Source organism: Clytia hemisphaerica, unplaced genomic scaffold (genome assembly GCF_902728285.1).
Source record: "Clytia hemisphaerica strain Z4C2 unplaced genomic scaffold, Clytia hemisphaerica genome assembly, whole genome shotgun sequence".
NCBI lineage: Eukaryota > Metazoa > Cnidaria > Hydrozoa > Leptothecata > Clytiidae > Clytia > Clytia hemisphaerica.
In genome coordinates this window covers 338,302-351,679 of record NW_027104561.1, presented here as the reverse complement: position 1 = coordinate 351,679, position 13,378 = coordinate 338,302, and the positions used below count along the sequence as shown (strand labels likewise).

The following is a 13,378-nucleotide window of genomic DNA, read 5'->3' as shown; positions in this document are numbered from 1 at the left end:
ACATGTCTCCTAATCAGGAGACGTCTTCTAATCAGGAGGCGTCTCCTAATAAGGCGACTGTTCCTGACTGTCAGGTGGTCTGGCGCCGCTTTTTCTAAACAAATTTGTTTTGTTTACATTTTTGATCACTTTTTTATGTACAGGTTAGTACGGCGACGCTTTTAGTTTGATTTCTCGAACTTTTGTACCCGTAAACATCTACACATAGTATAATTACTTTACTTGTTTGACCATCATCCAGCAATAAAGGTCTGATCCCGCTGAGAGATATGACTCAATAAAGGTCAAAGTGCTCACATGTTCACCGTTACAAACTTTGGGTAGGGAAAGCCGCTTCACACACTTTTTCGGCTGACCGGGCCATCATCACCATCATCATCCCCTAGGGACAAAATCCTAGCTCTAGGCAAGAATATTCTTATTACATCAAAAATTTTAGAACAATTATGGACTACGGAAGAATTGCTAAGATAGCCGCTGGAGTTGCTGGCCTATCATTTCTTGGATACTGCATTTACTTTGACAGAAAAAGAAGAAGTGATCCTCTTTTCAAGCAAAAACTCAAAGAAAGTAAGTAGTTTCTTTTTAAGCCGTGGTTACACTACATTAATATCTTTAAAATTTTTGAAATTTTTTAATCAAAAATACATTAAAGAAATTAACTATTTTCTTTGAAGTCTTTTTGAANGACCTATGTCCGGGGCTCAATTTTTGCGCCATAAATTTACCCGGACGTATTTCAATGAATTAGAAAAAAGCCCGCGCGGTCAGCGATTCTATAAAAAGCGATCGCGCGGGCTGTCTGGGGCGTCCAGGGTAGTCTCTCAAAAACAAATAATACGGACCCCGGGCACGCATCAAAAAAACCCCGGACTGTCCGGGGCATAGGCAGGGTCGTAAGCCCCCCCTTCTTAAACGATCCCCCCTCCTTGCTACCTTAAGGGAAGAAATTTTCGCGGGAATTTAATTTCGCGGTTGGTCAAATTATTTTTTTTTTGCGGGAATATAATTTCGCAGTTATCAATTTTTGAAAAATTCGCGGGAATTTGATTTCACGGTTTCAAGATATTTGACCAAAAACGTTATTAAATAAGTAAAAAACCTGTTTTAAGGCTTGAAATAGTAGGAATTTGGGGGAATGGGTGAAATAAATTAAATTTCGCGGGAATTTAATTTCGCGTACTTGACGATTTTGTAAAATTTCGCGGGAACTTAATTTCGCGGTTTTAGGCAAAATCCGCAAAAACCGCGAAATTTTGTTCCCGTGAAAATTTCTTCCCTTAAGGTACCCCCCCTTTTTAATGAACATTTCTGATCCCGCTTTTTCACTTTTTTGTAAGGTGTCATCCCCCTTAAGAAAGGGCGTCCGAACTATGCTTAGGCGGTCATCGAAAAAATGCTCTGTTCGCGTCGCAACGGGTGTTAAAAATGCATGCAGGCAGACGGGCGGTCAAAAACATTCCTGTAAGTAAGTAAGTAAGTATTTATTTACCATTTAACACTACAGAAAAGATACAAGTGATGATATGCACAAAAAATATATGGAAGGAGACCGCCTTATAGTCTAGCTAATCAAAAAGATGCGGCCACCTAAGTACAGATTGCGTTTATAACACATTGTAAATTAGTAAAAAATATTTATATATTTTTAAGAATTTTGTTATGTAATGAAAAATAAATTAAAAGAAAGTTTGCTAACCTTTCTTGGTAGGGGAGGGGTGTGCTCAGTATCTCCCAAGACAGTGAGTAAGGGCGAGAGATTTAACAAAACTGAAATCAGATGAGCTCAGGGTAATATTTGGATAAGATCGCTGCATGCTGTTCCAATGTGTTATGCAAAACTTAGAGAAAGATTTGTTCCCAAAGGTAATGGTGTTGTAGGAGGGAACAAAAAGTAGTTTCAAACATGCTCCTCTGGTACTTTGAGTGTTTTCGTCTTCAGCATCGAGCTGAATAAAGTTAAAAAACTCCAGAAGGTCAAAGGGTAATTTGTTATTTAGGAATCTGTGGACAAAAGATATATTAAGGCATTTGACAAGGTCAAAAATCTTGAGAATTTTGAGATCAGAAAAGAGTGGAGAAGAAGGGCATCGAGAGTTGTTAAAAGTAATAAGACGTAAGGCTTTCTTTTGAAGGATAAATATAGGCTTGGAGGTGGTATTGTCAGTAAGACCCCAGAGTTGGCAACCATACTGAAGATGAGAATGAAAAAGAGCATAATAAATGTTAACTAAGGTTTTTGTTGAAACATAGTGCCTGAGCTTAGATATAATACCATTTGCTCTGGCAAGTTTAGCTGATAAAGATGTAGTGTGGGCTTTCCAGTTGAGGTGCATGTCAATCAAAACGCCAAGATATTTGATATTTAAACTTTGAAAAATTTTCTTACCTCCAATTTTAAGAAAAGGAACAAAAGGAAGAATTTTTCGACAGTGTCTGAAAATTAAAAATTCAGTTTTTCCAGCGTTAAGGGATATTTTATTGGCTTTGAGCCAAGTTTGGAGGGATCTTAGGTCACGATTGACTCTGTTGCAAAGGGAAAGAAGATCATCATTAAAATGTAAAATATGGGTATCATCGGCGAAATGAAAAGTTTCACTTGAAAAGATTGCATTGTGAAGATCATTAATATAGATTAAAAATAAGAGAGGTCCTAGAACAGAGCCTTGTGGAACACCATGAGGGATTATTTTAATAGAAGATTTATTGGATGAAATAGAGACAAACTGGGATCTGTTAGATAAATATGATCTGAACCAGTCATTAGCCTTTCCTCTAACCCCATAGTGGTCCAGTTTTGAAATTAGAATAGAATGATCAACAGTGTCAAAAGCCTTTTGCAAATCAACAAAAACACCACACACAAAGTTACCATCATCAAGAGATTTCCGAATACGTTCAACAATATTAAGTAAGGTATGGATGGTTGAGTGAGATCTACGAAAACCAAACTGGCGCTCAAAAAATACTCGATGAGAATCTAAGAAAGTAATAAGACGAGAGTACATAAGTTTCTCAAGAATTTTCTCTATGTTGGAAAGAAGAGATATAGGGCGATAATTGGATATTTCAAGTGGAGAGCCTTTGTTTTTGAAAACGGGAATAACTTTCGAGAGTTTAAGCATTGAGGGAAAACAACCAGATTCAAATGAAAGGTTAAAAAGAAAAGAAAGGGGTCCAGAGAGGTCAAACTTTAGAAGACGAAGAATTTTTGGGGAAATGCTATAAGGGCCAGATGATTTGTTAAAGGATAAAGAATTAATTGTTAGTAAAACTTCAGCAGGGTTAACACGATCAAGAAAAATAGAGTTCCTAATGCGATTTTTGAGATAGTGAGAGAAGTGACGATTGGTTGGACCAATTTTGGAACGGACAGTATCTGCAATAGAAGTAAAAAAGTCATTGAAGCCATTGGCAACAACGTTTGGGTCAGAGTTGAGATGGCCATTGACACGAACAGATGAAGGAGAAGATTTGGAATCAGATCCAATGATATCTCTGATCCCTTCCCAGACTTTCAAAATATTTGTAGCATGAACGGAGAAAAAATTGGAATAATAATTATTCTTACTCTTACGTGTAAGAGTAACTATGAGATTTTTGTATGTTTTATATCTTTGATAGTAAAAAGATTTCATAATAGGGTCCTTGGTTTGAATATATTTTCTAGAATAAAATTGACGTTGTGAGATTGATTTAATAATTCCGGGGGTGATCCATGGTTTAGCCCGAGTTTTTTGTTGGCGTTTGGTCACAACAACAGTTGGGACATGTTGATCAATAAGGTCTTGGATAAGATCATAAAAGGTTTTGAAAGCTTGATCAACATCTGTTATTCGATATAATTTATTTACCCAATCAATATTAAGAAAATCAAAAATAAAATCTTGTTGTTTAAAGTTTTTCCAGTCCTTTCGGAAGATTTTTTCATTCTTTGGTTTTACAGAGGGACCACAGACAAGATGAAATTGAGGAAGATGATCAGAGATAGAATAAAGCAAATTTCCTGAAAAGGTACGCTTTTCAGAAATTGAAGAAAAAATATTGTCAATAAGTGTCATGGAGTGGTCAGTAATTCGAGTCGGAAGAAAAATATTAGGTATAAGAAAGTGTGATCCAAGGTTGTTCAAGTAAGATAAGATATTGGGATCAGAAGAAGTGTTCAAAAGATTAATGTTGAAATCACCTAGCAAAAGAATTTGTTTATTTTCTTTGTTGATTTTATTCAAAAGTGGTTCAAGAAGTTTATTGAATTCATCAAGCGAAAAAAGAGGGTGTTTATAGATGGATCCAACAATAATATTAGTAGAGTTTGGATGCTGGATTTCTGCAAAAGTAGATTCAAGAAGGGTTGAGCAATACAACATAGAGTCAAGATCTTTGCGGGGTTCAAAAGAGAAATTTTTCGAAATGTATAACATAGTGCCACCAACAGAAGCCTCTGTAGGCGTGTAAATTGGTTCCTGAAAATTTTCAAGATTGAAGTTGAAAGATGGTTTTTTCCCCTTCAAAATACGGGTTTCGGTGATCGCCATAACATCAAAATTAAAATTGAGTTTAGAAATAAGAGTGGTTAGATCATCTATGTGTAGAGCTAATGAAGCAATATTAAGGTGAAGAGAAGAAAAAGAGAAGGGCCCGCTTTCACGGGCAAGTTTTTGGAAGTCAGGAGTTTTGTAGTACTTACAGTCAGCAGCCATGAGATTATCAAGGTCCAGACAGTTGTTTTGGCAGTGGTCAGAAATTAGGTGAAGATTACGAGCAACATCAATAAGTTTAGGGTTTAGGGCACCAGAGAGGGAAGGTTGGGACTTGAGATTAAAGGGAAGAGCCCCAAGGAGACATTTGGGGCAGTACCAGTCGTTAGGACTGGTAGATAAAAATTGAAATTCAGCAAGAGTTAAGCCTGAGCATTTTAGGTGAGTCCAAAGTTTGCAGGAGTCACAGAATATAGAGTTACCTTCTTCTTTGACTGTCTTAGAACATACTGAGCATGGGAATAGTGTAGGCATAAAAGTAAACTTACTTAATCATGGTGGGTCTAAAACAAGACAAAAATAAAATAAAAACACCAGAGCAGAGCCAACAAGCAAGATTTGTGTAAACGATAAAAAGTGTGCACAGCTAGGCTGCAATTTTGATTGAGAAAGCAAAAAATCAAAATAACAAAAAAAAAAAAAACGAAAGTGAAAGTAAAAAGAAACTTGCGTGGTTGTCATCTAAACTAAAAAAATGGGTAATCACAGCCAAGCACAGAGCAAGCGAACGGGAAGGAAAAAAAAGAAGGAGTGGCCCCGTAAGATGAATTATCAAAAATAAACAAAATTCAAGAAATAATCTAAAAAGTATGAAAGTCATATCCAGGAAAAATTTTCTCCAGAGTTGACAAATGTTCTATTTTAGTGTGAACATCAACGTTATTTTCATTGATTGCAATGTAAACACTTCCATTATAAACCCAGAATCTGTCAATCAATCTTTCATCATATAATTTCTTACAGGAACTCCAAAGAAATTTTGAATAGGGAGCAAGGTTACAGTTGATAAAAATTTTGCCTTCTAGATTAGCCTTTCTCAGTTTATCTGAAGCGGATTTACTACCAAGTTTTTTCTTGTTTTGGTGAAGTTTATCACACTTTTTCCTGTTCAAAAATCTTACAATCGTTCTGGCAGATTTATCTTTTTTACCTTTTTTAAGTCTGTGGCAGGCTTCAATGTCATTTTCCTCTATTTTAACACCAATACTTTCTGCAATAGCGATTACTTTGGACTCAAGGTTATCGATTTCGATATCATCAGGGATTCCACAGATTTCAATGTTGTTCCTCCGGACGTATTGTTGAAGGTTGAGGTTTTCACTTTCCACTTTGATAAGTCGAGATTTGATATCTTTGATGTTTGATTTCAAAGACTCATTATCAGCTAACAAAATTTCATTTTCACTCTTTAGTTGAGATATAATGTCGGATTTAGCATTACTGATTTCTTTAGAAAGGTCATCTTTGAGTTTTTTTATAATATCTGAAAGGGATTTTTGTGTGATGGTCGATTTGGAAAAATCAGAAGAAATTTCATCGCTGTTAGTATTAATCCACGAACATAAATCATCGACTTCTTGATCGTCTACTGAAGATGAAGAGAGTTTCTTGGTTTTTCTTTTGCTGCTGTTCTTTGGTTTCGTCATTGTAACAAAAGTTCAATCAAAATATTCAACCCACTCAAGGAAGTAAAAAGCTTTTTTGCGTACGCAAGAGCACGTCTGACCTCAACGATAGTCAGTGCGCGAAGAGATCATGGATCCTGGGTTTTTTAATCACGCCAGTAACTCGGGGGCGGGTGGTAACGCAAGCAAAACAATTTTTCGATGGTCGTCAGAGCAATTGAGAAAAAAGCTATACTTTAAAAGAACAAATTGCTTTTCCCAGATTTTTTTCCGCATCTCCACACCGGAAAATCAGCGGAAAATTTGATGCGGGCGGGTGACGCGAATAGAACAATTTTTCGATGACCGCCTTATGAAACGGAAATTTCAGAGGAAATATTCGAAAAAGAAAAGTCGAGCTAAAAGATCTTGCTGGGTACGCCTAGTGGTTAAAGTTGAGGGACGAAAAAAGGACCTACAACAACATATTTGTTGAATTTCGTCTAAGTGACCAAGAAGAATTTATATCTTATTTAGAACTTATCCTATCTTTCACCCCTATCTCTTCCAAACGCTAGAAAATCCATTATTCATTGAAAAAAATGTACAGAACTATCATGTCGGTGGCTTTGATCTCGAGAGAAGTGAAGAAAAAAACTACCAAGAAAATGGTAAAGAATCGCAAGAAATAATTTCTTTTTCAAGAATTTATATGTCTTTATTTTCTTTAAAAGAGGACTGTTACTGTACACTTGTAAATTTTTTAATCATAAAGGGCCCATAAAGACTTGATTAAAAAATTTCAGAAATTTAGAAATAAGTTAATGTAATGTAATGTAACCACGCCTTTAGGTAATTAAGCCTACATCACAAGCTGTTTCTTGCACCATTTCTGCAACTTTCAAGCAAATATTTGGAAAATTGTTTCCATTATACTGTTTAGGTATCAAAGCTTCTTTCAGTTAGGAACATTTGGCAAGTTCCTGTCAAGTCAAGATCTAGAGTGCACAACTCGGATAAAGTCGAGTGCAGGTGCAAAATTTGAGCTTTTCAGGTACAAGTGCAGACGGTTTTTTAACCTCAAGTAAAGAGTTCAGCTATTTTTTCCTCAAGTGCAGCTAATTTTAGCATTTTTTGCCTTTTTGGGCAAAATTTATTAGGTTTTCCAGTGCAGCCTTGCCATACTCTGCAGACTGGGAAGACTCGATAATCGTTTGAGTACTTTGATTGTTATTGATTACTTTCGATAATTTTGACAACTTCGATAGCACCTAGCACACCCGCATGGCTCGCACCCCCAACCCCCCCCCCCCCCCCGCCCGGCGGAGCTACACCTCAAATTTGCCATATAAGAGGTGGGAGCTGTTTGTTTTTCCTGACAGGCGGGGGGAGCTCTATCTTGGGGGGGACCTGCATAATTTTATGTAACTCTGGGGGCTAAATAACACTTCTTAAATATTTTTCTTTACTGTTTTTAATTTCTCTAAAAAACCTTTATGTCTTCATGCGAAGTGTGATCTGATCCTTAGAAGTGCACACATATGTAAATAGAGCTTTGGAAATCCTTGCAGGGTTCCCAGCGGTCAGGGAAAACCTGGAAAACCTGGAAAAAGGACTGCTTTTAGAAAAAGTCAGGCAAAACCTGGAAAAGTCAGGGAATTTTTTTCCAGAATGCCTTGAATTTGATGATTTTTAGCCAATCTAGGAATTTCCTCTTTTCAAAATTTTTCTTGTCGGACCCAACCATGGTGGGTCCTCCAAATAATCATCAGGGGAAAAGGGTGGATTTTTAACCAAAAGTCAGGGAAAATTAATCTTGGAAACTGCCTCTTGGCACTATTTCAGAGGGCAATTTTAAGAACTCAAGTGTGCATAAGCTGTATAATGTTAAGTTACTACTAGTTTACTTTACTGTTTATTTACTTGTGTTTTCATTGACTAAATGGTAAAAATTCACATTGAAAAAAAATTATTCATCAAAAATTTTTCCCCTATTATACTGGGACCTAAAATTTTATCAGGCTGGGGGGACCTTGTTCTTAGGGGGGACCTAAATTTAGCGGGGGGACCTAGAACCCCAGTCGGAGCCATGACCCGGCGGGATGGTTGGCGGTCACATCAAATTCATAAGGAAACCAGGTTCTTTTTATTATTTTCGGTTCACGGTAAAAAGGTCTACTAAAAAATTCCTCGCATGCAAAATGTTGTTTTGATTTGGGTATCTTTGTTGATAGCATGCCAATTAGTTTTCTAATGATTACTACATAGTTAAAAGTTTTCTTTTCAAACATAAGTAGGTGGGATGTTATTTTGCAAAAATGGCATAAATTCTTAGCCCATTTGTCAAAAGTTCCCTTTGGGTATAAACTGAAGAAAAAATCATGTTAAAACCCTGTGGTACCCTTTTCAAGGTTGCCACGGGCAGGGTGCCACCATCGCTCTGCCAGCAAAATCGAAATTTCAAAAATTTGCAAAACATAGTGAAGTGACTCCTCATTTGAAAGGTATTTTCATGCTGATTAAGAAAATTAATATAATGAGGTTGAATAACACTGTCACTTAAATGTAAACAGAGCAAGCCATAGCAAAATTAAAGATGGCTGATGAAACAACAATGAAAGTGAAGGAAAAACTTTAGAGTTTCCAGGGGGGTACTGACCCATAGCCAGGTGGTGGTGTCTATTTTTGCATTTCAAAGTACCGTACTACTACTACTTTGGGGGTGGGGGTGTGTATTTTTCACTCTTCAAGCAAGTACAGGATATTATTTGGGTACTTTTTCACAGAATTTTGCTGTTTTTCAATAAAAAAAGTAGTTTGTTGTAATATCTGGTAATATTTTGACTTGGTCTAATCTGTAAAATGTAAGATTTTAGGGGTGGTGTCCTTATTTTTTACAGTAAAAATGAAGTAGTACCCGGTACTAAATATGGGTGGGTGGTACTAAACAAAATTTTAGTAAAAAATCAAGTTAGTACCCTATGGGTTAGTACCCTGCCTCTGTACTCCCCCCTGGAGATTCATCGACTTTTGATAATTTTTAACTTTGACGTTAAGAGGTGGGGGTGGGGGGTTTTCAGTTTCGAAATTTGATGTTTCGTTAAATTTAACCACTTCTTCAGATAAATACCTTAATCCCATTATTTTTTGCTTCATCTAATTCCTTTTGTTCATTTTGTTTAATTTCATTACATTTACTTTTTGTTATTCAGCTGCAAGCTGATTGAAAAACTAATTTAAAAACTTTTTCTGTTTTTAGGAAGGGAGAGAGCCAGAAGAAATGCATCAAATTCAAAGAAAAAATTGGTGAGATTGATTACTTTTTTGTAAATATGTAATACAGTAATAGGAAATCGCAAGAATTTAGTACTCTAAATGCTTGCCTGGATTTCTTGACTAACGAAAAACATTTAAAAAAGAAATTATTTCATAATTGTTTTATTGACATAAATAAATACATTGGTCAGTTTCTCTACTACTAACCTATATAAAGCCTTAGAATGAGCTATATCCCTATTATTTGAAAGTATTCTGTATTTCACAAAAAAATGGATGGGGAGCAAACAATCCAAAACCAATTTTGATTTAAATATACAGCCCAAATATCTAGAAATCAACATTTCAGGTTCCAAATGAGGTGATAAATGCCCAAGCTAACTGAAAGATTTTGATGAAAACATGATCATACCAAAAGCAGGGTCAAGAAAAAAATATAATATATTTATGATTTCTCCACATAAATTGAGAAAATCGAATTCTGTAAAATTTAAAAAAGGCAATCAAGACGTCATCAACATTACAAACCGTTTTAACTTTTTATAAGTGAATTTTCAAATATTGGTTCTGACCTTTTTCTATATGTTCAATAATATCATAGCTTCAGCCAGGTTTCTAGCTCCACCCAACAAAGTAAGGTCCCCCAACAATTTAGCTCCCCCCAAAAAATTGCCTTGTGCTAGGTCCCCTAACACTTCAGGTCCCAAGATAAACTAAAACAAAAACATTTTTCTCTCGTCCCCGTACAGAGAAGTCCTGATAAATGAAAACTAAATTTTACTTGTATTAATATTTTGTGTACAAATCTTTAGCTTTTTGTATTTGATTTAAAATAGTAAGATAAGAGATCTTTTGAAATTAGCTGAACAGCCCCCAGAGTCTCAGTCAGATCATCTAGGCTCCCCCCAACAATCTAGATCCCCCCAAATATTTTGGTAATTTTAGCCCCCAGGCTCTTTAAAGGCCAAAATATTTCTTAGCTCCCTCCCCCCCCCCATAAAAAAAGTAAGGGGGGGCTGAAGCTATGAATATGTTCACATTTTATTTTATAAAATTTTTCACTTTGCTTGTAACGTCATCAAAAACAACAATGTTCCCGGGCGCCCTCGGTAAATAATTTCAAAGTGTTTGATTGATGATTTTGTTTATCACAATGGTCACATTTTTCAAAACAACCAACAGAAGTTAGTTCACAAACTAGGTAACTAAAGCACTTTTTATGTGATCCTACATAGCTCTCCGGCTCTAATGCTTTTGAGGAGAAAATTTCTCTTGACAACCAGTGACAATGGTATCTAAAACACAAATGTGCTCTTGTGAAAAATGTAAGATAATACCCTTGCAATGAAGCTGTAAAGTAACGTCAATATAGTTCAGTTATTTGAGTGCTGAAAATAATTTACTTTTCGTGTAAAGACACACGGAAAGCTTTTTTAAAACATTCATCAACCTGTTCACCTGTTCGGTAAAATATACCCCTCATATATCATAAACACAAATACGGGGTATATCTTGGTCAGGAATTCATACAATATTCCTATCACGTATGTCAAAATCAATTTGAGGATGCACACAACACACCAACAAGGCCTCATCACAAATATTTAAGGAAAAGTAGATCTAGAGATCTCTGTGCACCTGGTTACACCTACATTAAGCAGTGGTACCATTAGGATACTTGTTTTAAAAAACTTTGAAATGTTCTTTATTTAACATCACTTGATGTATTTGACTTAACATGGTCCTGGTGAGCGTCTATTTGATTTTGAGTGTATTATTTTTAGAACATACCAGATTTGAAAGATCAAAATGCCATTCAACAATTTTTCCTTGCTTCTGTTGAAGAAGGAGAAAGATATTTGGCCATGCAAGATTACGAAAACTGTGTCAATAGCCTAACACAAGCCATCGCTGTATGTGGTCAACCTCAGCAATTACTTCAAGTCTTCAGAACTACGCTACCTCCTCAAGTTTTCCAAATGTTGTTAGCAAACCTTGCAGCATTAGGTGAAAATCAACCTGCTGGTGCAAGTGGTATGAATGTTGCAAGTGGAATGAGCGTTGGTGCTCCTATGGGTGTAAGTAGCTTTTATAACTACTTTAATAAGGCAGTCAAAGTATATAAAAGAAATGGGACTAAGTTTTTTGTTTGAGACTTCAGGAGACTTAGTTAATAATAAAGTTTGCTTTCTTAGCTTTTTAAAGAGGTGTCTCCAAAAGCTTTGGTTTTTGACTCTAATACCAGACAAATTTTCTGTTTAGGCTCATTTTGGCTACCAGTGTTTTTTGAATGAAACAGTGTTTTAAGATGTCAATTAAATGGATAGCTAAGCTAACTTTACTTGTTTTAGCTCGTTTGTTTGTTTGTGGTATCATATAATCCTTCCCTTAATCAGATACACTGGGAATTTTGTATACATTTTTTAAGTCAGCAACATTAGAGGCGATAACATTCACACCTCCAAAGCAAACATAACACCCCTGTGGAGTGTAACCAATCACAAGCCATTAAGTTTAGAACCCACTACAGCCCACTACTAAAAATTTTACACATCGCTCCTCATCACTGTCCTTGCATCCAAATTTGAATGGGGTACTCTAGGTTCCAAATAAACAGGGGGAGTTCGAATAAACGGGGGGGGGTTGGAAAATTTTCTAGATTTTGATAAACGGGGGGACCTAATTGCCGGGGGGGTTGGAAATTGTACCTCTGAAACCTAAATATAAGGTAAAAATAGGCTAAAATCCGGCTATTTAGAGTAAAATAAGGGGCCTTCTCTTTGACAGCTGAAAATGTTCTTAGAGATTAATAAACGGGGGGGGGTCCTAATAAGGTCCGGGGGGTTGGAAAATTTTCGAAAAATTAACAAGCGGGGGGCCGTTTATTTGGAACCTAAGAGTAGGGGTTTGATTGACACATGTTTTCAGTTTTCAATTGATAAATCCTGCATTTCTTTCCAGGTACCAGAAGTAAAAACAACAGATGAAACTGACGTCCTCGATTAAAAGAAAGACAAAAAAATGTACAACTCATCGTAAAAAAAAATTGAAAAATCAAAATATGACAAAGACAGATTCTAAAACAGCAAACAAGACAACATACTTAGTTTTTATAGATTTATTTGTATATAGATGCTCTTACTTTTTCTATTTTGATGTACAGAAAGATGGCCAACACGCGCTTTAGAGTAATCCATAATTATAATACAATTTTGAATTTTTTTTTTAAATCGACTCTTCAAAAATATAACCTTGTCCCTCCAGCAACAATTTTTTTGTTCTTATCTAATATTACTTGATCGACAAGTTATTCAACTCAATCATTAATATTCTCTCTATTGTTAGGAATGTTGTTACTTTTGATTTCTTACAGGTCGCCAGAAAGATTTTTAAAAGCTTTCATGCAGCTTTATATTAATTTGAATTTTTCTTTGTTTTTTTTTTCAGAGAAGAAATAAATTTCAAAAAATGGATATGATTATAAGAAGGTTAGAACAGTTACCACCATCATTATCAGCTAAGGACAACACCGATCACCTTTGCGTTACACTAAGCAGTTGTATCAAATTTATGAACAAACAGACAATTTCTTCCCAACAGAAGCAATCTCTTTATGAAGAATATTTATTATATTTGCTATATCCGCAAATTCATTCCTCATTTACTTTTTATCTGTTGGATAAACTTCTTGTCAAAATCATTTTCAATGACTTAGAAACTGATAGACTTGATTTATCAAAGTTATCTATTGAAGAATGGTCGGATGCAACTTTCCATCAATATTTGTTGGAATCAATTATCAACAAAGTTAAGTCAGCTGGTTACATTCTATCAGAGGCAGACAATATTCAGGAATACCTTTGCCAGAGGATATCATTTTTGTCAGACAATTTATATCAGTGTTCTCTTAATACAATGAGCGACATCACCAGACAAAACCATATACTCGTCATGAAGCTT

At 35.6% G+C, this 13,378-nt stretch overlaps 1 protein-coding gene across 1 annotated transcript; it reads left to right on the top strand.

Annotated features, from left to right (window-relative positions):
• Positions 1–303: 303 nt before the first annotated feature.
• On the top strand, positions 304–12,617 carry LOC136823304 (mitochondrial import receptor subunit TOM20 homolog). Its single transcript, XM_067079487.1, has 4 exons — positions 304–570; positions 9,402–9,448; positions 11,203–11,496; positions 12,380–12,617. The coding sequence occupies exons 1-4, from the start codon at positions 447–449 to the stop codon at positions 12,422–12,424; spliced, it is 510 nt and encodes a 169-aa protein (XP_066935588.1). The 5' UTR covers positions 304–446; the 3' UTR covers positions 12,425–12,617.
• The last annotated feature ends 761 nt before the right edge of the window (positions 12,618–13,378 follow it).

Excerpts from the sequence above, each read along its gene's own strand:
- LOC136823304 (XM_067079487.1), top strand. The coding sequence starts at position 447 with ATGGACTACGGAAGAATTGCTAAGATAGCCGCTGGAGTTGCTGGCCTA. Across the intron at positions 571-9,401 it reads CAAGCAAAAACTCAAAGAAA|GAAGGGAGAGAGCCAGAAGA; the intron begins GTAAGTAGTTTC and ends TTCTGTTTTTAG. Across the intron at positions 11,497-12,379 it reads GCGTTGGTGCTCCTATGGGT|GTACCAGAAGTAAAAACAAC; the intron begins GTAAGTAGCTTT and ends ATTTCTTTCCAG.